This window comes from Ambystoma mexicanum, chromosome 3p (genome assembly GCF_040938575.1).
Source record: "Ambystoma mexicanum isolate Mex_15411 chromosome 3p, UKY_AmexF1_1, whole genome shotgun sequence".
Classification (NCBI taxonomy): domain Eukaryota; kingdom Metazoa; phylum Chordata; class Amphibia; order Caudata; family Ambystomatidae; genus Ambystoma; species Ambystoma mexicanum.
Window position 1 is genome coordinate 169,247,846 of NC_090925.1, and position 26,850 is coordinate 169,274,695.

General features: G+C 39.4%; 1 protein-coding gene across 1 annotated transcript in view; it reads left to right on the plus strand.

Moving 5' to 3' along the window:
* The window catches only part of LOC138579844 (alpha-2-macroglobulin-like protein 1), a 530,696-nt gene that overhangs the window by 403,901 nt on the left and 99,945 nt on the right, over positions 1-26,850 (plus strand). Inside the window, exon 29 of the mRNA XM_069650076.1 lies at positions 18,309-18,520. Within this exon, the coding sequence (XP_069506177.1) occupies positions 18,309-18,520 (212 nt within the window). The remainder of the gene's footprint in view (positions 1-18,308; positions 18,521-26,850) is intronic.

The window sequence follows — 26,850 nt, forward strand, 5'->3', positions numbered from 1 at the left end:
ACAGTATTGTTTGTTGTCAAGTTGAAAATGTTCTAAGAACTCTCGTGGTGTCCTGAAATGTTCGTAGGGGGTGTCCTGAAGACGCTGTTCATATTGTTCGCTGGCAAGTTGAATGTGTTCTCAGAACACTCACGGTGTCCTGAAATGTTCGCAAACAAACAAAATGGGGGTGTTCTGAGGACGCTGTCCATATTGTTCGTTGTCAAGTTGAAAGTGTTCTAAGAACACACGCGGTGTCCATATTGTTCTTTGTCAAGTTGAATGTGTTCTAAGAACACTTGCGGTGTCCTAAAATGTTCGTAAATAAACAAAATGCGGGTGTTCTGAGGACGCTGTCCGTATTGTTCTTTGTCAAGTTGAATGTGTTCTAAGAACACTCGTGGTGTCCTGAAATGTTCGCAAATAAACAAAATGGGGGTGTTCTGAGGACGCTGTCCGCATTGTTCGATGGTAAGTTGAATGTGTTCTAAGAACACTTGTGGTGTCCTGAAATGTTCGTATGGGGTGTCCTGAAGACGCTGTCCGTATTGTTCATTGACAAGTTGAAAATGTTCTAAGAACTCTCGCGGTGTCCTGCAATGTTCGCAAATAAACAAAATGGGGGTGTGTTCTAAGAACTCACACGTTGTCCTGAAATGTTCGTAGGGGGTGTCCTGAAGACGCTGTCCGTATTGTTCAATGGCAGGTTGAATGTGTTCTAAGAACACTCGTGGTGTCCTGAACTGTTCGCAAATAAACAAAATGGGGGTGTTCTGAGGACGCTGTCTGTATTAATCTGTGGCAAGCTGAATGTGTTCTAAGAACACTCGCGGTGTTCTGAAATGTTTGCAAATAAACAAAATGGGGGTGTTCTGAGGACACTGTCCCTATTGTTCGTTGTCAAGTGAAAAGTGTTCTAAGAACTCTCGCGTTGTCCTGAAATGTTCGTAGGGGGTGTCCTGAATTTTGCTGTCCGTTTTGTTCTTTGTCAAGTTGATTGTGTTCTAAGAACACTCGTGGTGTCCTAAAATGTTCGTAGGGGGTGTCCTGAAGACGCTGTCCGTATTGTTCATTGTCATGTTGAAAATGTTCTAAGAACTCTCGCGGTGTCCTGAAATGTTCGTAGCGGGTGTCCTGAAGACGCTGTTCGTATTGTTCGTTGGCAAGTTGAATGTGTTCTCAGAACACTCTCGGTGTCCTGAAATGTTCGTAAACAAACAAAATGGGGGTGTTCTGAGGACGCTGTCAATATTGTTCGTTGTCAAGTTGAAAGTGTTCTAAGAACACACGCGGTGTCCGTATTGTTCTTTGTCAAGTTGAATGTGTTCTAAAAACACTCACGGTGTCCTAAAATATTCGTAGATAAACAAAATGGGGGTGTTCTGAGGACGCTGTCCATATTGTTCTTTGTCAAGTTGAATGTGTTCTAAGAACATTCGTGGTGTCCTGAAATGTTCGCAAATAAACAAAATGGGGGTGTTCTGAGGACGCTGTCCGTATTGTTCGTTGTCAAGTTGAATGTGTTCTAAGAACACTCGTGGTGTCCTGAAATGTTCATATGGGTATCTTGAAGACGCTGTCCGTATTGTTCGATGGCAAGTTGAATGTGTTCTAAGAACACTCGCAGTGTCCTGAAATGTTCGCAAATAAACCAAATGGGGGTGTTCTGAGGACCGTGTCCGTATTGTTCGTTGTCAAGTTGAAAGTGTTCTAAGAACTCTTGTGGTGACCTGAAATGTTCGTAGGGGGTGTCCTGAAGACGCTGTCCGTATTGTTTGCTGGCAAGTTGAAAGTGTTCTAAGAACACTGGTAATGTCCGCGGACATTAAAAGTTTCCATAGGCCATAGTTGAAATGTTTGACTCTATGGGTGTGATATGCTGTGGTGGTTGTGGCCAGGGCATAGAGTGTTGGGTGCATGACCAAATGGTCATGCACCCAACACTCTATGCCCTGGCCACAACCACCGCAACATATCACACTTATAGTTGCTTATAACTTTGGGTCAAAAACAAATTTATAAGGAACAAAGTTATAAGATATTATGGGTGTGATATGCTGCGATGGTTGTGGCCATGGTATAGAGTGTATAATATACTTACTGTTTGGTTTAGTAACTGGAGTACATGTATTTCTTGTTAATTTCTGTTATAAAAGAAAATAGCATGTTAGTATTAGTATTTTGTAATGACTTATTAGATTGTATAATCAACATTTTTTTTTTGGACCCTCATATTTAATAGATTAGAAACCAGAGTACTGTGCAATTTGCTCAGTTTCTGTGTTCGTTGCTAAAATCATTGGGTCTGTGGGAGAAAATAAAATCTGTGTTGGATTAAAAAAAAGCTTTTTCTGTTATGCTACAGTTTATTTGTTTGTTTGTTTTCAGTGTTCACTTGTTGCTTCTGGCTAATGCTTTATACATTGGGTTGCTGCATTCTTTTGGAGCACTAACATATTATTTATTTGTTTGGATATTATGAAATTTTGCAGCAGTTAGATACCAGTAGGCGTTTCTAATTGTCTATTTATTGATATATTTTAGTGGTATTGATTTATCTGTTTCGATATTGTTAAATTTTGGGACAGTTAGATACCAATTGGCGTATTCTAACTGTCTATTTTTTGCTCTAATTTAGTGGTATTCATTTATCTGATTAGTTGTTGTACAATCTTTGGGCAGTTAGATAGCTTTTGGAATATTCTAACAGTTTATATTTTTTTACTACAAGTTTACTTAAGGTTTAAGTACAGTTTAGTTATCAAATTTTGGTTTTAAGAACATTAAATAAGCGTTTGTAAAATTTGCTGGTAATCTCTGCTTTAGAGTAATGGTACTATCATTACATTAAAACCATCCACATTTCTTTTTTATATATACAGTGTAGTGCCCTGAATTGGTTGTGGCTCCTGCGTGGTACATTATACCTATTGTTGTGAAGGTTTTCTTACCAAGTGATACTTGACCATGTGTGAATCCAGTCAGCTTGCAGTTGTTTTTGGTACCATCTGCATTGTAATGTAGAAGCATTAGTATTATGTATTTACTATGTGTTTGTATTACTAACGTGGAGCGATTATCTGAATTGCAGGTAGACCATAATCTACCATGGTTTGCATTTTGTACAAGTTGCTGAAATGGAATTGATTCACAATTAGGTATTGATATATATATGAAGCGTTCATTGGGAATTTCTTCTTGTGTCACATTGTTGCAGAGAGTGCATGTATGTTTCCACATGTATGAAATCTGGAAGATTTCATTTATAGGTATGTTTTTGTTTTCCAGTACTTGTAGTAAGTACATTAGAAATTCTTGTGGATCTTCCTGTGAGTTTATAGTGAATTTCACCATTCCTGAACAGTAGTCCAATTGTTGTCTTATTCCAAAAACACTATACGTGTTGTCAGGATTGTTTGCTGCATTTCTGTGAAGTACTAACATTTGCATACACAATGGGTCTGTACTGTGTAAGTAAATGTTGTGAACAATTGGTGGTAATTGAAATAGAATATTCATTGCTACATTTGCGTAGCAGCTTACACCAACTATATTTGAGAGTTTAAATGGACCAGGTAGTTCTGTATTTGACTAATTCTTTTGGAGTTTGTCTTCCTTCTTTGAAGAAGTACCTGGTTTACTTTCCCTAATTGATTCTTTTTTGCTTGTGGTACTTGATGAAGAATTACTTTCTTTTACTCTCTTTGGACGATTTGCAATGACATACTGTTGCATTTCTGTTTGAGTTATTTTACTTTTATAACGTTTTACTTTTTGTGGAACAGAATATGTGTTTAGATGGGGGTGTATGGTGAGCGAAGTCTATTGTATTCTAAAATGCAAGGAATATCAGCATTTATTTTACTTGCATCAAAGTGGATTAGAAATAGACCGTCAAGTGTACGTAAGCGTGATAGTGCTACGTAGCTCATGCCTTCTTTAAAGACTGTGTTACCAATATCAATCATTGTTTTTTCTAGGGTAAGACCTTGTGATTTATGAATCGTGACTGCTTATGCAAGAGTTAGAGAAAATTGTTCTCTGCGTACACACATGTCTTTGAAGAGAAGGAATCGAGCTGTTGAGCGTCCTATCCTTTTTACTTCTGAAAGTTTGTCAAAGAGTATATTGACAAACTGAATTTTGTTGTCACATGGGTATGTTTGAAAGCCAACAACTGTACCCAATGCTCCATTAACTAGTCCTTGGTCCACGTCAAGGTTACGTTTAAGCATTACTTTGCAATTTAAGGATAATTATAATATCTTTTCTAAGCCTGCTGTGTTTGAGATTGATTTTTCTAAACTATTTAGTCTTGTTGTGGCTTGGTCACACATGGGTAGTGTCATACCATGTACATCTAGTTTGTCTGTGGTGCTAATTTCCATTATTGGTTGCATTTCTTTACTTAACATTATTTCATTGAATTTGAAACAGCTTGCAAGAGTTGGCATTAATGCCATACAATTGACATTTTTGTGGGCTAATTATTCCATAACATCTGTAGCACATGCATTATCGCCATAAAGTGCATTAATTTGCCAGGTTTTCAATATTGCTTCTGCTTCTTTAGAAAGTATAACAACTCTGATACTTTTTAAGATGTTGGCATAAGTGAGATCAGCAGATTGCCGCATGTTTTCTGTTAATTCTCTGTGTTGGAAATGTTGCCAAAGGTTGACATTTCCAATGCTGCCAACAGTTTTACGGCAGAGTTTGTGTCCTAATGTTTTAAAAAATAGGCTCCCCTTTTACTGGTGTCAATTGAAGAAGATCTCCGAAAACAATAATATGTTTTCCTGCAAAGAGCTCTTCATAGTTTGTTTTGAGTACTTCTTGTAATCTGAGGTGAATCAAAGCCAACATTAGGTTGGAGACCATGCTCACTTCATCTATTAGCAGCATTTTCATTTGTTTCAATATGCTGCGTAGTCCATTGCAGCTCCTGCAGAAAGTTTGTAATAGTCTAATTTGTTCTGGTGTTCTACTGGCAATAGTAGTAATCGGTGTAAAGTGACACCACCTATGTTGTAGGCAGCTAAACCTGTGGGGACAGTGACAACAGCTGACAGTTTGTTGTTTGTCAATTGTTGAAGGAACTTACTGATGATTTTGATTAGGAATGTTTTGCCAGAACCAGCTTCACCACTGACGTACAGTAGTATAGGTTTATAATTATAGCAGGAACATTCTTTATTTTCATGTTTTACACCATGTGCAATTTGTTTTGTTACTTCTTAAAAAATGCTATGTTGTTCATTGTTTAGTTTTGATTGTAGTATAGTTAGGTCTTCTTTATCTTCATACTGACACATGGTGTTTTCTACTTCTAACATAGCTAATTCTGTCTCATTTATTATTAGTGGTTCTCCCAGTGGTTCTTGGCTTCCTGTTAGAGAAGGTTGACTACTGCCAGGAGTGTCCTTATCAAGCTGGGCCTGGAGTTCTTTTTCGTGTTGCTGTTCATTGTGCAACATTGTTTTGTATTGTGTAAAGTTTACATCAGTTATAGTGCTTTCATTTGCTTTGAAAGCATCTTCATATGAGTCATAGTTATCTAGTATTTCTTCTTCTTTTCTCCATGGTTTAAAGAGTTGTAACAGGGACATGTAATATACTTCTTTATGTTGAGGAGTCTTTAATGACAATTTGATATGATTAATTAAATTTGGTTTAGTGAGTTTAACTAAGCTGCCTTCACAGTTTGTCACTCTGTATTTACCTTTTTTTCATCAGGTTTTATATTATTTTTGTATGTGTAGTTTTGGGCTATGTGGCATAGACACATGGTTTCCAAAGTATTACTTCTGTGTGGGTAGTATGTGTCCAATAAATTGTTTTTTAAAATGCCTTGGCTGTTGGGATCACGTTTGGCTATTGTTTCTATATCTTCGTATGATTTTAGAACTCTTTTTCTAGATTTAGCTGGACCAAGACTTAGCCATACTATATTTTCAGATTTACCATACAATGCAGTACCAGTTAAACGATCAGCTGCTTCATATGATCCACATTCTCTATGGGAGAGCATTTTTATGCCCAAGCTGTATAATTTCTGAGACACTGTTTTATCTGATGACAGGTCATTCCAGAGGTCTTGGAGCTCTGTCTTTTCTGCTTTGGTTAAGTATGCTGTGACATATTGTGCAACTGCAGTAGAATTGTCTGCAATGTACTGCACATCTATGTTTGCATTCCATAAGTGGGCAATGATTGCATTATGATCATTGATATATTTTTCATCTTCTTTTCTGTTTATGTAATATGTATTTTTAGGTGACTTACCTTTAACACTATGTCTAACTGAAGACATGAGGTTGTTCACTTGACCTGTATTTGTAACTGGTCTAGGGAAACCAAATCTGCATTTGGTGTAGTATTTCCCTTTGTTTTTGTATTTGCGACGACAATATTTTCCACATTTGTGTCTTTGAAATTGTAAAATTTGTACATGAAGATCACTATTTGTGGCTTCTGATGGAATTTCACAAGTGACATATTTTTCAATAAACTGTAAAACAGTGGCATCACTGTCTTGACCAAATTTAGGAGCATCTTTAATCCATAAAAGCATGTGGATATGTGGTGCTCCTCTGGCTTGGTATTATTTTCTCCAAAAGAAGTGTTGCACTTCTCCAAGGTGAGGAACAGTTTTATTACAAATAAAGTGTAGCATAGCAATGAAGCAATGGTGAAAATATCTTGAAACATTAACAGGATCCAAAGAACAAAGTTCTCCAGGTGTTAGTATATCTATGTTTGTTTTGTTATGTTTGTTTTGTTTTTGTTTGCTATGCGTAGGAAATCATGTAACTCTTCCCATGCATATTCTGCACAACTTAATGTAGCAAACCAAGTGGGTGGGCCAAGGTTTCTGATCATACAACGCACATCTCCATGACATCGAAACCAGTACTTTTGAGTACCACGCATATTTGCTAATAGATTTGTGATATTTGATTGTAAAACCTCATCCTTGTGTTGCACTTTTTGTAATAATTGTGTAGCTGTCATATTTTGAAAGTGTGATCCTGATTTTAATATGTGTGCAACTCCATAACATAAACTTGCTAGTTCACTTTCAAAGAGTAGGTGGAATATGTATTCCACATTTTGTCTAAATCTGGGATCTTCAGAATACATCCGTAATGAGCGGCATTCTGATGCTGATATTTGAATAGGTCTATCATCGTACCTTTCTCCTTTGCCAGTAGGAAAGAGTAGAGGAAAAGCACGTGCTTCTATACTTTTTTCCCATATGCTGATTGGTGATCCTTTTGTTTGACGCATTTGGTACGTTTCCAGTGCATCTTCTATGGTGTCATTAGAGTGCAAAGGATGAATTGTATAATGGTCTAAAGTATTTGATATTGCAGCAGGATCTAGGAGCTCAAATTGACCAGTTTCTTGTGTTTCTTGAATTATTTCAGTTGTAACCTTCACGTTTTCTTCAATATTACTTTCTTTGTAATATCCATTATTAAGATTTTGCAAGGCTTGTCTAACTTTATGTAAATCTACCAGCTGTTGCCATATTTTTTTGTCTTTTGTAGGTACTCCATTTACTAAGATAATTAAAGATTGCTAATTGGATGTTGCACTCCTAGAGTATGCACATTTTCTTTTAGATCTAATGGTAAATAAACTACTTTTCCACGAATGCCTTTTACCAATTCAGAGGGAGGTAATTTTGCTGTTTTTGGTTGAAGGCGTATTATTGCTTGAAATGGGTGCACTGTTTGAATTATGATGCTCTCATATAAATTAAGTTGTTGTAGGTGTTTTGGTAGTGGGTATAATTCCAAATTATTTGTGATAGCACATGAAGGAGTTTGGTTGTTGTCAAGTTTTGTAGTGCAGTAACTGCAAAGTATTAAGGGGTTAGTTATTTCGTATTTGTTTTCTGCTACAAGGTAGAGAGCTAATTCAAACCATTTAGAATCTTCATTGTCTTCTATTTTGTATGATAGGTCTACAGTTTTTGTGTTACTTTTATAAAACGTTCTGTGGCAACATACACACACATGGTTTGGTACTTCAGATGAATGTACTTTTAAATTTTATTATTTCTTTTTTATGTGTTTAGTAAAAGGTTGCCATGTGTAGAATTGTTGCTAATTTATTTTAAAGCTATTTCATTCTGTAAGTGGCTTTCACTTCCAAAATATTTTTTCTGGATATAGTCAATTTCTTCAAGTAGGTCTTTTGCTGTACCATGTAGAAGAATGTTATTTAAATGTGCTAGTGCTAAAGCAGGACGTTTAGCATAGTACAGTTTATATACTAGATTTCTTATAGTTGAATGATGTGTTGAAATCCTTTTGATATCATGGAAGGTGGTTTTACAAATAGATCCTGTAATGCAGGCCAATGAATGTCCTTGTAGTCCTGTGTACTTGCGCACTGGACAGGTATCCATATTTTGCAGTAGTTTAATTTTGACTTTGTCTTTGCTTTTTACATATTGGTTGAGGAATTGGCGTAAAGACTTGAAAAATTGTTTGGGAATGTTACACATTGACGTGCATGGCCATTTGTACACTAGATATTCTGATTCAGTTGAATGGAGGGGTAATTCTAAGTTTTCAGGGCATATTTTTGTAAGGAGTACTTCTTTTTCCAATATGGTATTATTCACTTTTTCATAACCTCGACCACTGCTATGTATGGCAATTGTATTTGTTTGCTTTTGTTTGTACGCTTCTTCATAAAAGTATGGTTCTGTGCTCGTAGTGTGATTCCATTCACCTCCGCATATACTTAAGAAGTTCTTTCTGTTGACATTTCGTTTATTGAGAAGTCTTTTTTGTAATTTAGTTATTAGTTTTGTTAATGGTTTCATTTTGTTTAACACTAAAATAAATAACTTTCTTTTGAGAAGAATTGCACTGTCTATCAACGCTTCTAAGATTAATTTCCTACGATAGGTTTTAAGGGTTGAACCTGGTTTCTCTCCTGTTTTTATAAGATTGTGAAGGACTCTTTCACAGAACATTTTGGCTAAAATACTTTTCTTGGTATGCTTACTTTGAACTTTATCAAGATTTATAGAAGCAGTTTTAGCTGTAGTGATAGCTGATTTTTTGTTAATTGTTTTCTGGTTTATTTTACATTTTGATAGAGGAGGCAAAGTTTTTCCACTTGAAACTTCTTTTGTTTCACTAAATGACTGTATTAGCTGTTTTGTTTCAACTTCTTTTACAAATTCCGCTAGATATGGATGCTTATGTTGGACACTTTTATTTTCATTTGCTCTACTTCTGCGTTGCTTTCTACGGACTTGACTTTTGGAAAGGCATTCTTTAGGGTCTGTTGAAAAAATAAAGAAGGTATGGGTTGGTGCGTTCTGCAATGTATGTGTGCTGTGTGCATGAGTGTTTGAGTAAGATGATAAAGATGTATGTAATGGTGTGTGATTGTGCATTGGGAATTACAACTAGTAGGGATGGGTAGTCTTGAATTTATATGCTACTAAACTGGGGTTCAGATGACAGAAAAAAGTAAGCTAGTGGTGTGGAGAAGTACAAATAGTAAATCTAATGTATACAATTAAAACACTTGTTTGTTCTATAATATCCAAATTGTAGCGGTTGCGTTGGGTAATTTGTGTGTCCAAAAATAGGAATTTGTGGGCCATTCTGTCTGTAAATTGCTCTTTAAGACATGGGGATTTTTGGACAGAATGGTGCACAATCTCTATTTTTAGGCACAGAAATAGCATGAATTAACTTTACAGTGTGTTTCAGTAATAATACAAATATTATTGTGATATTCAACTTACTTTTTTAAAAGAATGAACAGGTTCATTCTTAGTTCTTATTTGTTCTTCAAATTCGGTTGCTTCTTTTCAGGAGAATGGTCTTCACTGCAATTGTAAAAGAAACAAATTACTAATTTTGTTTGTATATAGCACTGTTTTAATTTAGACATTGATTTTTTTAATTGAAATCCTCAGCGCCTTCCTCAAAACCATTAAAACTATCTTATTTACATAAGATACGCCGCACAAGTTCAATACACATGATATGTTCTTAATGAACAAATTGTACTGTAATGACTAACTTTAGCAAACAAAATATCTTTACTATGTTTGTGAAATTCATAATGTATCACTGAATACCACTATTTCTGTAACTAAGGTCTTCCAGGTAATAGTGCCTCAATGTCAGGCTTAAATTAAAGTAATTGAATAAATAAAGAAATAAAACAAAAATATTAAGTCAGTTTGAAAATGTGTTCATGTATTGTACAGAAAATATGCATACCTGTAGTTTGTGTTCATGCATTTGGATATGCATGGAGCTGCAAGTAGAAATCTTGGAGACTTGTAAAGTATTTCTTGTAGATGGTGCTTGCCAATGATATGACACTTGTACTCAGAGAGATTCACAGTACATTTGCAGTGCTGATCTATGATGATGCAGTTAGATGTAGAGGTCTTGAATGTGATTGGTGGATGGTCATGTAACTTCTTAGCTACATCCAATGAGGGAATGGCACAGAAAGTGAAGTGGAAATGGTAGAAGGGCTGTTCATGGTACGATATGTCCACAGACATGGCGGTAGTTTGCGTATATAGGGTGTTACATCCGGGATTTTTGGCTTCAGAAGTCATGCACATGAGAATGAGCACTGAAAGGGATTGGTCAGGAAAGTTTAGTGGGTGTGTTGTGCCAGGAGAGAGTTTCTCAGATACTCTTTTTGCTGAGAGAACAACAGATATCTATGGCTGTGTGTTTCAGAAAACAGATTGTTTGGATTTTGGGAGATTCATGGATACATTGGTTGAAGGTGCAGGCAGAAAGCTGTGGAGTAGCTGTAGATCTTGGATTTCCAAATGTGGAAGTACACTGGCATGGAGTACGTGGAATGAAGTGGTTGGACTTGCTACCTCTTTGTGCTAGTTTGGAGACAGAGCAAAATCCAGACATAATTGTAATTCATTGTGGAGGGAACAGTTTAGGACATGTGTCTGGAATTTCTTTGCAATTTTCTATGAAAGAAGGACTTGGGAAGGTCATGGACATGTTCCCTAATTCTCAAGTAATATTTTCACGGATTGCACAGAGACAAATGTGGCTTTGTTCTTCTTCATTTGGTCCACAAATGGAAAAATCAAGGCGCAATGTTAATAAGGCTGTTTGTGCCTTTCTAAGAGATTTTGGCATGTCCTCTTTTCACAATGAAAATATTATGTTTCGTAGTAGATACATTTTTCACAGAGATGGAGTCCATTTTACTTATGCTGGCAATCAGATTTTTTTGAGAAATATACAAAATGCATTACGACCTTTTTTAGAATTACAGCATCCATTTTGAAGTAGGTGTTAAGTATTTATAATTTTTGACATACAAACACCTCCCAAAGGCTCTTTCCAGAGCCACCACTTCCTACCCGAGAAAATTGCAATGGTTATGACAGGGTAGCAACCCAATTATATAGATGTCCGCGGATTGTCCGTGGACTTCTTAAAAATACAAAGGCCTCTGCTTCATTTATTTTCACTTCTATTTTTGAACTGTGAAAGGCGGCTCTGAAAAGAGCCTTATTTTTTTTATTTTTGTAATTTTGTATTTTTTTTGTTTTTTTATACACGACACACTAGGAGAGGAGGGGAAAGGAGGGTAAAGGGGGGACACCAACCACAGGGATAAGAAAGGGTGAGCTGAGAGAGGAAGATGTAGAGTGGGTTTTATTTGGGTAGTGAGCAGGTCTTCTCATGCTCTGAAACGATAGTCTCAAAAGCACTGCAAAAGCCATAAGGTTGAAGATGGAAATCTGCAGGTTGCAGCAAAAATCTCTGTGCTCTGTAGAATAGCCAGAAACACAATGAGAATAAGTTCTAGGGCGTGTCTTTTATATGGGTGCTTGTGCGCGGTCCGCAGACATGCGCGCTGTCCGCGGACAGATCGAACACAAAATAAAGGTTCAAAAGGTTTCAAAAAGTATGTATAAACTTATAATTAGTATGTGGGACTTGTGCTATGGTGAGTTTTTATTGGAAAATATTGTGGATTACTTGAAAATGTACTTTTAAATTGTTCGGGGACACAAACAGTGTCCGCATTCAGAACACGTGATCAGCGTGGGCGCGGTCACATGGTCGGTTCGCGAACATTTTCGCGAAGGAAGCGGCTGTCCGCAGGACACCAAATGCACGGGCATTGGTTTGCGCATGCGTGTTGATGTTCTACGGACACTGTTCGGGTCCTGAAGTAATTACAAGTGCGTCAGACGTCAAACGAACAGTTACGGACAGGCATTTGTTCTTAGAACAGTGTCAACTTGCTTGCGAACAATACAGACAGAAATAGCATCCTCAGAACACCTCCATTTTCGTTTCTTTATGAACATTTCAGGACCCCGCTTGTGTTCTTAGAACAGTTTTAACTTGCTAACGAACAGTAAGGACAGGTCTAGTGTTCTTCAGGACACCTCCATTTCTGTTTATTTACGAACATTTCAGAACACCGGCGCTGTCCGCGGATACCTACATTGTTTTTTGTTTTTTTTTTTTAAACGGAAACTAATTACAACTCAATATAAAAATGTAACTTTATTTAACATATATTAATAATTTATGACAGAGAAGGTGAGGCAGAAACGGAAACAAAAATAGGAGAATTAGGGGTTTCAACATGATTGGTATCAGGTGAAGAAGGGATGGAAGTCTCATCAAAACGTTTGGGTTATGGAGAGGGTTTGGGGATAATTGACTGGGATATGGTGAGGGGGGACAAGTACATGTGGGGCAATGGTATGACGTTTTTGTTTTAAAATGATCTTCAACAAAAGTTTTCAAATTATTAAAATTGGTCAACAATAAATCCATTTTTTTCTTTTATGCTGTCCATAACAGCTTCTTCAGAGGTATTTTCTATTTTGGTATGCTCTGTACAAAAATATACATAAAATTTAAATATATGTTAAATGTATATAAAATAACAATAATTAAATGGTTTATATTGTAAAGTGTTTACCATTAGTTTCACTATCTTGTGACATTTCCTCATGTGGGAAATGCTGCACTAGCCATTCCAGAATACTAGACATTTCTGTGAGAAAAAAAAGATATTATATTTTTTTGTATCTAATACAGAAAGTTTATAAATATATGAGTAAAATGAAGTACACTTACTATTTCAGGTAAAATATGTTCTAAGTACTGTGTAGGTCTGGTGTTGTTCTTAGTTCTGTAGTGTCTGTGAGGTAATTATGTTGGAAGCCAATTTATCTTCTTCTGGTATATTCCATTTTGGAACATATTGTAATTAAATGAATGGTTAGTGTGTTACATATATGGGTTACATTTCTTATGTATTACTACATATAATGTGTATGTGTGTTGCTTTTTGAATTTGTTAAATGTTCCTATGTTATGATATAACAATCAAACATACCCCCCCAGAGTTTTTAGGTAGTGGTACTGTTCTCCGAACATGTCCGCGGACATTAAAAGAGTTCGCGGACATCAAGTTCAGTAGAAGAGGTTCAGTATGTTCCATATTACATGTACATAAAGTCAAAGTTATTATTGTTAAGTTGCGCTACTAAAAACCTATGAAATCCAGTGAAAAAACTTTGTTAAAGGGACGTTATGGTTAAATTGCGCTACTAAAACCTATGAAATTCAGTGAACAAACTTTGTTAAAGGGACGTTATGGTTTAGTTGCGCTACTAAAAACCTTTGATATTCAGTGAAAAATCTTTGTTAAAGGGACGTTATGGTTCCAAGTAAAACCGAAAAACCCTTGAAATTCGCTAAGCAACCATAACTCACGCCACCACCGTGCACTGCTAAGACTAATACCCACGACATCAAAGATAACATCACAAATGTCATTGATGACATCACTGATGACATCACATGTGTATGTACTTTTCATGAAATATGTGTACACAGGATTCTTATTATAATGTTGCGAAAAAAGTCTCAAGGATCATTGCAATAAATATCATACCCTAATTCATGCATTGAACGATGCATTGATATAAATAGCATTCTATTATGGGGTTCTATCTTGTATAGTAAGCTACTCATGCAGAAACATAACATTGTGTGCAGTGTACAAGATGAAGATATAATATTTGTAATGTTAATATGTTGAATAATGAAATGATAATTGTTTTCTTAATAGATTTTTGTGTACTGTGAAACATGGAATAAGTAGCTAATAAAACACATGTATTACATAATTGCATTACTATAGACAAAACACAAAGACACAAGAATACATACCAATATGGATATATACAGGGGAAGTCAGGTTAGCAAAGCACAAGTAGTAGCAGAAACAATTAATAATTTAACTGATTATTTTCATGCAAATAAATGATTGCTCTGTTTCAAAGCTGCTATTTACCCTATGTTTATGTATCACTTGATGTGATTGGACCCTAAGGAAAGTAGTGAGAGTCCAATGTATACAAATATGACCATATGCAGGGAAAGTACAGCCATAAAAAAACAACAGAACTGTCAGAAAGTGCTCATAAATCTATTGATTATCTTTATGCACAAAAAGGATTGCTGTCTTTCAAGCTTGTGTCTTCCCGTATGTATATGTTTCATATGATGTGACTGGACTCTAAGGGAATTGCTGTAAGAACCTACTTGAAGCATACGTCTACAAATAAAATAAAAATGTTTGTTTCTGACTGTTACTGAAGAAAACCATGTGGCCTAGATATGTCAGCAAAAGAAAAAAGAGTGAGCCAGACATGTGATATCATCAGTGATGTCATCAATGACATTCGTGATGTCATCTTTGATGTCGTGGGTGTTAGTCTTAGCAGTGCATGGTGGTGGCACGAGTTATGGTTGCTTAACTTACCATAACTGGCGAATTTCAAGGGTTTTTCGGTTTTACTTGGAACCATAACGTCCCTTTAACAAAGATTTTTCACTGAATATCAAAGGTTTTTAGTAGCGCAACTTAACCATAACGTCCCTTTAACAAAGTTTTTTCACTGATATATATATATATATATATATATATATATATACACGGTGATACGTTTATAACTTATGGATATAGGTTTATTAAAGGAGCACCTATGGAGCGCAGCCACTAAGGACAAACAACCTCAACTGAATGGTTCTGGAATGCAAGCATTCCAGAACCATTCAAGCATTGACGTACCACAGAAGAAACCATATATAACATCTTCCCCTCTACAATATAAACAAAATAAAACAAATGGAAAGAAAGGGAAGGGGTATCTGGGAACAAAGGAAACAAAATGAAGTGAATGTGCTAAACAAAGAAATTCTAATATACAGAAAAGGACACATTGTTCCACAAACGTAGCAGCCAGCAGGCTAGCTGCTTTGGCAGTTCTAATGAAGATTAATAATATAAATATTATTTGTTAAAGTTCTGAATCACCCTGCAGTTTCTCCTTGACAACATGTCTCCTGAACCAGCAACCCTAGATTCAGAGTCTTTAGCCTTAGTTAGTACTAAAACCACAGTCCTGTGAATTCTTCTCTTGACCCTCTGCCAACATCTGAGTGCTAGGCTTACAAGCAACCTCTTCCATCCTTACTACATCATCCCAGGACCATCTCTTACCATCATCCAATAACACTGACTTTCCGGAACAACATATCACCTTCTGTGGAGACCTGAGTTTGGACTCTCCTTTCAACACTTTCTTTGGCTCTTTTATACGAACCGAGTCTCCATCTCTGATTTTGCTCTCCATTACTTGATTCCTGTGATCGTAATATCCCTTGTACTTGGCCTGTTTTTCTCTCACTCTTCTTACAATTTCTCCAATGTCAATATGGCCATCACAAGTATTCGTGAACATCCACGCAGGTCTCAATCGATTTGATGCTAGTCTTCCCCGCATCATGGTGAATGGCTCTACTTCCGCATTGGAATCTGGAGTTGTCCTGTAAGCACAAAGAGCCTCCTTCAGAGTCTCTCTCCATGGGAGTGCATTGGCCAAAGCCAAATGAATAAAACATTTTATAAAACTATTCATTCTTTCAACAAGGCCATTGGCCATGGGATGGTATAAAGTTGTGGTTCTATGCTCAATTGCCCTCTCTCTTAAGAATGATTGAAATTCTGTTGATATAAATTGAGCTCCATTGTCAGAAACAACCTCCTTTGGATCACCTTCTCTATTGCAAATTTCACTTAGAAAACATATTATCTTCCCAGCAGTGACATTTCCTTCGACTACTCCCCACTGCACCCATTTTGAGGTATAGGCCGATAACACCACAATATAAATCGTAAGGTTGTCCAAATTCTCATAAGGTCCCATGACATCAATCACCAACTTGGACCACACTTGCCCAGAATTTCTACAGGATGTATAGCTGTTTTCCTCACATTCTTTACTGTATCACTTGCAACACATGTCACACAGTTCATAACACTCTCTTCCATATCTTTCCACATTCCTGGCCACCAATAATTGCTTCTCACTCTTCTTTTAGTAAGGCTTCTGCCCACATGTCCTTCTTGAGCCAAGGATATTATCCTCTCTCTTAATTTTGTAAGAGGAATGACTCGGTCACCTCTTTATACATGTGACACATCCATTGAGATTTCATCCCTTATTTGTGAATATACTCTTACATTTTGGTCACAATCATTCCATTCACTACTTATGGATCGCCTGAGACCTATTTGTTCTGGATCAACATCAGCAACTTCACGCCATTTCTCCTTTGTTATACTTGGATTCACCATGGCCACAATATCATCCAATTGGAAATCCATCTCAAACACCTTGTCATCCTCTCTACTGTCTCATGGTAATCTTGAGAGGCAACCAGCTACCATATTTAGCTTACCGGGAGTTTAATTTATGCATACATTGTATTGCATTATGTCTAGAACCCAACGCTGTATCCTCGGCGAGATTAAATGTGGTGTCTTGGATTGCAATATGTGCACCAATGGTTTATGATCAGTCTTGAGTAATATAGGCAACCCCCACACGATACAGGGTTTGTCCTTTGACTTTTGCTCGCTACGGCAAGCTCTGTGTTATGGTTGTCACGGCAACCAAAGAAACAATCATCCAAAATGGCTGTCACGCTTCAGCACTATCGAAGGTGCTTTCCTCTGATGTTGCCGGCGTGAACGTTATGGCCGTATTCATATGATGCAACTCCTTTCTTCGATGCAGTTGCTGCAGGGACCCACGACCAGCCCTTCCTGCACTCCCTCTCACAATACCTGTTTCACCGGCCACAAGCTGGACCCTTCTCTGCTATCAATCTGCACACGCCAGCATTGCGTCATTTCCTCCACTTCGTCTGCGGCTACAGCGGCCAGATAGTGCAGCCATAGTCTCCTTCCTCCAGGAGCTCTGATCAGATTAATTCTTAGCTGAATCCTCATCGCCAATTGTTATATATATATATATATATATATATATATATATATATACGGTGAGAGGTTTATAACTTGTGGGTATACGTTTATTAACAGAGCCCCAGGGGAGTGCTGCCACCAGGGACAAACAACCTCAACTGAATAGTTCTGGAATGCAAGCATTCCAGAACCATTCAGGCATTGACATACCACAGATGAAACCATATATAACAAGAATCTGTTTGAATTAATAAAAATGATAATATTCAGCTTCTAATGAGCTGCAGAAAATGATTTCATTTTAATAAAATACATCAAAAAACGTTTTCATTTTGTGCTTTAAAATAAGCAGTAAGATGCAGAACCTTGTCCTCATGTGTTAATGATGTGTTATTTATATAGCGCCTTAATCCAAAGCACTTTACAGAGCACCTATATTTACATACAATTTCACCCAACTGAAATTGGTACTTATTTATCGACCTTGGAAGGATGAAAGGCTGAGTTGGCCTTGCCGGGATTTGAACCTGTGACGTGCAGATCACGCTCAGATCGCAGCAGCGAGAGCCCAACCCACTGAGCTATCTTACCGGCAGTGCACAAAACAAACATATTACCTCGGTCCTTATCGGTTAATAGTTATAAAGTGTCACAGAAAACTATTTTACAAACAAGGAACTTGAAAAGCTTGTCACTCGTTAGGTGCTGCAGTGGCAGCTGGAATTCTGCTCTGTGCTGGCTCAAGCAGCAGGCATTCTGATGTCAGAACTGAAGCGTTATAACTGGTTACAGAGCAGTAGTGATGTCTTTTTCTTATTATAGGTCAGTAGTGATGTCACAACTAGCCTGTCATAAGAACATGATTTACAGGCTTTTGAGCGGGTATTGCAGGCTGCCATGTATTATATGCCATGTATGTGCCAAGGATGTATTATAAGCAGCCTAACAAATGTTTTGATGCTTCCCCATTCATTTTTTCATCTCAGATGGAATGCTTCACTGGGAGTCAGATAGACCTGATGAAGGGATGTCTTTCTGGTCCAGATCTACAGCTGTGAAGGTGGAGATTGCATCCTACGTCATCCTGGGTCTCCTCTCCGGAAGGGAGACCTCCAAACAGGAGCTAGAAATGGCCTCAGAGATTGTACACTGGCTCGCCAAGCACCAGAACGGATATGGTGGCTATATTTCCACTCAGGTAATCTTTCCGCAGATCATGTACATAAGAGGTTAATTATACTGCTTTCACAATCTCTGTGGTGGCCATTTTAAACAAAGTGCAAATTGCTGCAGGGACTGCCAACATTAGCACGTACGTACTGTTGCTGTGCATGCAATTTCAAACATTTGCAAGGCGGAGTGTAATTGTGAAGAGAGAAACAAAGGGAAATCACCTTTACTCTTCACTTTCACTCCTTTTTTCACAAAAATAAATGCTGCCTATAAAATACAGTAAGTGAAAGTGTAAAAGCATTAAGCCTTGCTTTGACGCTTTCATTATGCACCACGCTCTGTGGAAAATGAACCCCCTTGCCAGGGGTCTGCAAGCTGTGCCTCTCCAGACATTTTGGACTACGACACCCATGAACCCTTAACACTGATTATACTTCCTAGGACAGATGGGAGTTATAGTCTGAAACATCTGGAGAGCCAAAGATGGCAGTCCCCTGCCTTGTGTGTTTTCATCAAAGAGATACAGAATCCGCTTTAGTGTCCCCTGAACATGGCAATCCCTACTCTGTTTACATTTGTCATCACCCCCTTAATTGGAAAGATCTTCTACAGCCCCCTTGGTTGTTTTTGTAGGCCTAAAGGTGTTTTCCAATTGATTGCTGCATCATTAGCGAACAGAAGACATCCCAAGTTGTCGCCATTAAGAAATGGCCTATCCACACTTAATTAAGTGATCTCCCCGCCTGAGTTTACTTTCCTAATTTCAGTATTTATCTTTTAGTTCTGGTAGTGATTTCAAACATTTGGAACCTGTGCTTACCAGTGTTTTCCCATTTCTGCCCTCATAAAAAGTGCAGACAGCTGTTGTTCTAGTGTATACAATATATTGCTGTTTTATGACAATTTGAATCAACAAAGTCAAAGGGTATATAAAGTTAACTGAAGCAGAAATACTTTCAGCACAAGAAAAATAGTGTTTTTAACCTTAAGTGCCAAGGGCGAGGTATCTCGTCCTTAGGATTACTTCCCTGTTGCCAAGGACGAGATACCTCGTCCTTGGCACTTAAGGGGTTAATGAAACAGAAAACGTTAGAAGGCATTGAATGGCGAAATACCAAAATCACCAAAAAAGGCCTTGGCACTGGGGGGGAAACCCATGGCAGTTATTGGAAGTAGAACTTTGGCACTAGCTTCACGATCTGTGTGGGCTCACCACTGTCTTGCATTCACTTCATTAACTTTAGAAAGAAAGAGCCATGGATTTGTTTCACTCAAACGGCAAAAAAAAACTTTGGCTGCCAGATTTTCCTTAAACTTACATTGAAGCTATCTGTGGGCTGCCTGAAGTAAAAAAAAGAAAAAGCTCCACAAAGCCTGAGTCCCTCTGGGATTTATTTTTTTTCACTTGGTAAGAGTGTGAGCCTTTTATCCCACTCTTACATGTGTTTGCGGTGTGTGTTTTACCTTTTTGTGTGATCTTGGGCTATGGAGCCTCACCTACTCCATATGCATCATCTTTTTAATGTGAGTTACACAGCACCTTCAGTGCACTGACACAGGGTTGTCTTTTAGACTTCCCACTGACTCCATTTTTCTGGGACTGACTACTGTCTCCCAGAAGCATGTAAAGTTACCATTAACTTTTTGTAGTCTCTTCAAACCACAGACCCAGTACACCCCATCTTCCATGGAGTACTGGAAAGGGTTAATTTTTATCCCTTTTTGTCTGTTTCTCTTGGAGCACTGTTATGCTCCCTTTCCATTAAGACGTGGCTGGTGTCAGTGGTAACTACCCTATTTTTTGTACCGTGTTTATCTTAAATAAACATGGTATTGTTTAAGGCTATCTTGGTAGCCTCAAACTTAAACCCGCTTGACCATATTGATTTTAATATTGTTTCGGCTGGGTTTAGTCACCATTTCTTTTTGGAAAAGCCTTTCTCGTGTTCGTCTCTACCGCCAATCCAGGTTTGGTTACTTTATTCACTGTCTTTTCGCGGGCTTCTGTGAGGGAGGGGTCTTAGAACCCCTGCCATGGGTTCCCTTGGTAACTCAAGTCGCACTCCTGTTTGATTGGCTAGGTGACTGTCTGGCCGGGACAGCCCCCCTGTTGTGTGATTGACAGCCAGGCTGTGTGAATGGGGAAAACTGCATAAAAAGCAAGTCTCTGGGTCTGGAAGAGCAGAGTCACCACTGGAATGAGAGAACCGAAAAGGAGCTGACAGAAGAGGACCCCTACAATGACTGAACCGCCCAGTGAAGCCCTGCTGCAGGGCCGAATCTTCAGACTCCAATGACAGAGAGGATCTTCCAAGAATCTTCTTCCCTTGAGCTGGTGGGACCAGCCAGTTCACCCAAACTCCAAGCCAGGACTCCCTCCTCTGGTCGAATTCGCTGTACAGAGCTACAATGGGCCGAATAGCCAGGAAGGTTGGACCCTGCTTGGGTTTTAAGGAGCACACCTTTTATTTGTTACTTTGCTCCACTGCTGGTTTCTTCACTTGGTAGTGCAGGACCCTCCATTCTTCCTACTTTGTGTCAGACTTACAGTCACTTCAGGAACCATGAGCCCACTGGAACTACCAGGAATGTCCGCCGCAGCTACAGCTTCTTCTCCATTTAAGGTACTGTTCAACATCTGGTTGTTCGTTTCGTCCAGCCGCAGTGAAAGTGTGTGAAATCTTTCTCCAACCCAAGGGCTTGTCCTTCTCTACTCTTTGAACTAATTTTTCTGCCATCCAACTTCATCCGGTACTCTTGGCAAAGACTTAACCGCAAACTCCCCTGAACCGTGTGATCTTGAGCAAAAGACTTTTATCCTTTTGAATTTGGCCCTAAGCCTATTTGATTTGATCCTATCACTGGAGTTCCTCTTTCTAGATTGCCCTGCTTACTTACCTGTTGGTACTGCTCCATTTCTGCCTAATTTTGTCTTTCCCTCCCTTTTTAATTAACAGAGTGCCAGTTTGCTCCCACTTCATTTTTGTGAGTTTAACTTGTCTGTAAACTATTGGGTGTGGTGTATTAAGAGTGTGATTTTTGAACTGCTTCACTTTAGTGAAATGTTGAATAACTAAAAAGTAAAAAAATGTATATTCTTTCACTTGGAAACCTTGAGTCAGTGTTTGCCTGAATCATAGTAACTGCTGTCCTTTGTGTAACTATCTGATACTGCTCACTTGTTCATGAGATAAGTCTGGCTGCTCAGCTATTGCTACCACTTAGGTGCAGTACAGGCTTGTACCAAAGATGAATTTTTGCTGCCACTTGTAGTCCTAATTTTGTGTAGTGTTCCCAAAGGGTACTGCAATTTAATTCTGCCTAACACAATGGGGGGTGGGGGGTGAAACCCGTGGCAGTTATTGGCAGTAGAACTTTTGGCGCTAGCTTCACGATCTGTGTGGGCTCACCACTGGCTTGCATTCACTTCATTAACTTTAGAAAGAAAGAGCCATGGATTTGTTTCACTGAAACACAAAAAACACTTTGGGTGCCAGCTTTTCCTTAAACTTACATTGAAGGCATCTGTGGGCTGTCTGAAGTTTTAAAAAAAAGCTCTACAAAGCCTGAGGTGAGAAGTAGAGGAATGAAGGAGTTTAGGGGGTGCTGGGTGTGTGGCTTTGGGGATTGGCTGCAAAAGGGGCACATTAACCTGCTGCAATGAAAGTACAGGATCTGGAGCAACAAAAGGAAAAAGAAAAACATCAGAGTTAGCCTTTTCTGCAAATGTTCTTGTCTGTGAGACTGACAAACTTAAATATAGCTGCTTTCAGCACACATCATCATTCTGGGTGTCTTCCCTATAGGCTCCTTTTATCACTGTGTGACGAATCACGAGGGTTCATCACTTAGCCCCAGAGGGGAACTTCTCCTGGTGAGGCTACAGAGGTGAGTCTGCTATCCAGCATTCCCTCTAGGGGTGGCAATAAATGGGACCTCACAGGGAGAGACTCCTCTCTTAGGGATAAGGACCTCCGTTCCATCAAGGAACTCTCTAGAAACCTCTCTTTTGCACCACCAGTAACATCCAGGCTACAGAGAAACCCATTGGGTCAAGCTACTGTATGTTTTTGTAATGTTAGCCCCAACATCCAGCTTGAAGAAAAGTGTATCACTAATACTGAGACAAAGAAGAGAGACGAGCAAGTAATACTGAACTCTCCATGTTTGACACACACTCATACTGTGACGAAGAATAGAGATGAGCTAGTAATGCTGATCGCTCCATGTTTGACACACACTTATTCTGAGACAAAGAAAAGAGATGAGCTAGTAATACTGATCGCTCCATGTTTGACACACTCATACTGTTTATATAATGCAATTGAGCAAGGTCACAGGAACCCACAAATAGAGGAAACACTGCTCCTGACACTCAAGAGACAAGCAAATGGTGGCAATGACTACTGCATGTGATTCAAATTTAATGCATCAGAGCATATGTTGCATATACAAAGGGAAGAAACATAGGACATTCAATAAAATATATACAACGTACATAAAACAATATACAAATACATGTAGTAATACTGATTGATCTATGTTTGACACACTCATACTGTGACAAAGAAGAGAAATGAGGTAGTAATACTGATAGCTCCATCTTTGACACACACATACTGTGACAAAGAAGCGAGATGAGCTAGTAATACTGATCGCTCCATGTTTGACACACTCATACTGTCACAAAGAAGAGAGATGAGCTAGTAATACTGATCGCTCCATGTTTGACACACACTCATACTGTGATGAAGAAGAGAGATGAGCTATTAATACTGGTCTCTCCATGTCTTACACACACTCATACTGTGATGAAGAAGAGAGATGAGCTATTAATACTGATCGCTCCAAGTTTGACACACACACTTACTGTGACGAAGAAAAATGGGCAACTTATTTGAAAATCATTAATTAGGGTGAAAAGCCTATCCAGGGAAGGGAGTCACTCTCCTGGACTTTTTATTGTTTACTCTAAGTGCTAGGGCCAGAACAGGTTAACTTTGAGACGGAGGAAAGACCATATTCCTTTTTAGACTTCACTACTGGCGACAAGCACACTAGTGAGTTTTGTTAGGTAGGGAAGCCCATAGACTAGGGATAGCTAGGCCGTTTTCTTATTGGCTAATCAACCATATGTTGAAAATGACCAAAACTAGTCTTGCCTCCTTCTTCTGCCCTACCAAAGTAGCTCCTGCTCCAGGCTTCCCCGGTAACAAAAGCAGCAGAAAAAGCACAGCACATATCAATGAAAACCACTAGGCATAAAGGTGCAATTTTTCCAGTTTCCACCGAAAAGCAAACATTTCATCTCAGTGTGTTTTACTGTGTTGTTATCAGCGAATCGGGCAAGCGTATTGATATTTGAGCGGGAGGGGGCGGGGAGTGCAGCAAGAATCCAAGTTTGCAGAATGCTCTTTTACACTGGGAAAGGCTGCATTGCTTCCTCACCTAGTCCTAATCTGGCTACTGCAATGCTGGCATTTTAATTGCTGCAAGTACCATGGGTAAGGGGTGCTTCACACCCAAGATGCTAACAAAATGCTTCATCAGTTTATCCGCTTCCACTTTTGACACCTGCTTGGAAGCGTTTTACTGTAATCAAGGTTATGCTACGGAAGGTCCATAAGGCATGTACATAATTAATGAATGCTCATCCCGTACACCCAACTCTCATTGTCATTATCTGTACCCAGCAGTTTCAGGCTTGTGTTTGAAGAACTCCCATGACTATGGGCCTCATCACGAGTTGGGCGGAGCTGTAAAAATGCGGCGGTAACGCTATTGCCACCGCCTTACCGCTCCACCCAATCTCGAGTTTAGCAGAAAGTGGGAGGTTTAACTCCAGCTTTTTGCTGGAGGTAAAAATCTCCACTTTCTGCACATTGTTGGGGCTATTAGCATGGCGCTAATTGCATCGGCACTAATAGTGCTGAGAAAGCCCCTTTGGGTCCAATGGACCCAATGGGAATGGGGAATTACGGCCACACGACAAATCGGGATCCGGTGCAAATTGCGCCAGACCGAGTTGCGGTAACGCTAATAGCGTTGGGCGGTATCCTGCCGTATGTACTGCCGGGATACCGCCCAACTCTTGATGAGAGCCTATTTTCTGTTCAGTATCTCATCTCTTCAAAAGACAGGCTCTAGGCGCTCAAGACAATATATAAATCACCATCAGAGCTCTTTTGTTTGGCCTTTTACTGCTTGTCCATTTTATAGCTAGCACCTGGAATGTACATTTCTTGGTCTGTGTGTCTCTAATGAGTGACTAAACTAAAGCCGCATACCAGTGTACAAAGAGTTGGGGAAATGAATCACAGATTAATAATATTGCTAATGAGGGCCCTTTGGTGATGGGTTGGCAAGGAGGTGGGTTTTCCTTTTCAGCACCAGGTTTTAATTTCAGGATTTGACTATCTCAGAGACTTGTCCCATAAGGGATATATACCTTCATCCAGCCAGACACCAAAACAGTTGACATGCAAGTCCCAGGCAACACAAACCCCCTCCCCCTCCCAAAGGAGACGGACGATGGAACAGGAGATCTGACCCATCACAGCTTTCTAGGATCCATTTTCCATGCCTGGGTCCTCTCTCGTATGTGTGCACGTGCACTCCTGAAAGGTGGAGCCTCCCCTCCCGACCCAGCTATGCCACTCGCCGGGTATCATGAGAACATCTGGCAATCCAGATGGTGGACTCTGATGATTCTTGCCAACTCATCTATATGAACATTGACCGGTCCGGTGGATGGGGAGTACATATACACCTGTGATCATGACCCCGAATCTAGCAGTCAGTGGCCCCTCAGTCTTCAGCAACTCATAGTGTGGCCATACCAGGCTGACTAGCCTAACTCTCAAGGGCTGTATCAATAAATTGGCACCGAAGTGGTCAAATATAGGTGCTAAATGGTTCTGCAGGGGGTAAGTGACATCAGATGTGCATGGCATAAAACTGATCTAATATCAGATCATTTAAGCTAGGCTTAATCTTGTGGCCCCATCAGCTCATCGCTTTTGAATACAGAAGCACCCAACATTGGTGGACTGGACAGAGGCAAATGATTTATGGTGAATAATTCTGCTTTCGGCAATGTGCTCCATATTCAGATACACTGCTCAGCTTCCGCAGCAGATTCCGTCTCTGACTCTGCATGCTTGCTGCTCTCAACTCTTAGGACCGACTGACCCATGTTCAACTGCTGTTCACATGGCTTGCTTGTCCTTTGACCTCCTGCACACCCCCGACAGCATTCTTAGCACTGATCATTTCTCAGATCATCAATGCCCGTGACACTGCATCGAGACACATCTGCTGTGATGTGTTGTCAGCAGTGGTCAGCACCCATGACATTCTGGATGCAGGCTGGAATCACTGAGTGGGCTCCAATAGATGTCACTCTCAAGAAAATCCAGCTTTCACTGCTGGCTACTAAGCGGTTCCTAGTGTGATGCCGACAGGTCCGCTGCGGCATGCATGGGCACAGACACACACAACAAAATCTGCAGGGCATGATAACTCGGTTCTATGTCATTTCATCGCCTGCAATTTCATCCCCTGGCATTTTAAAGTGTGCGTTCTAACGAAAAGGCTCATAGTATTTTTTTTTTTTTGGGGTGTGCCACTCCCCTCCCCCACATATTTTTAGCTATTCCCTACCTCACAAACCCTTATCTGCCCTTTCGCACCCCCCTAAATAAATTCAATGAGCATATTCGTTGTAATACACACGTTCAAATGTCAGGGGATGAAATTGCAGGTGATGAAAGGACGTTGCACCGATGGCTCTACTTGTGTAGACACTTTCTCTGTATAAGCTCAAATCTGGAAAAGGTACATGTCATCTTTGATGCTTGCATCACCCTAGCTCCACAGGTGAACACTGGGGGGCGCAGTTGGTGTCTACAGTGTGCTTCTGGTTGTGCCAGCATCACTCAAATCAAGGATGGGTTATGCTACCATCCTGCTGCCTGGCCCCTGCTTGACGGACAAACCTCTAAGAACCAGAAACATGACTGCATTCCTTGTCCACAGGTTCTGCAGGCGTGATCATATTCCTGAAGCCACGTGGTCCCTTCACTGATTCAGCGTGAGGGATAGCGGGCGGTTGAAAATGGCCCCCCCACCTACTTGAAAAGCCAACTTGAGTGCTGCCCTCCTTGCGTGGCCTTACATCACTAATTACACGCTACTACTCGTACCATGCTACAATTTCCCCTTCTAAAGGGATTGACAGTTTTCGGTCAAAGTTCCCAAATTGTAGAATAGCTTTGCAGCCACTATGCAAAAATCTGACCCCTTCCCTTCCTTTAGAGCATGCATAAAGTCTGCTCTTTCGACTAGCAGTTTCAT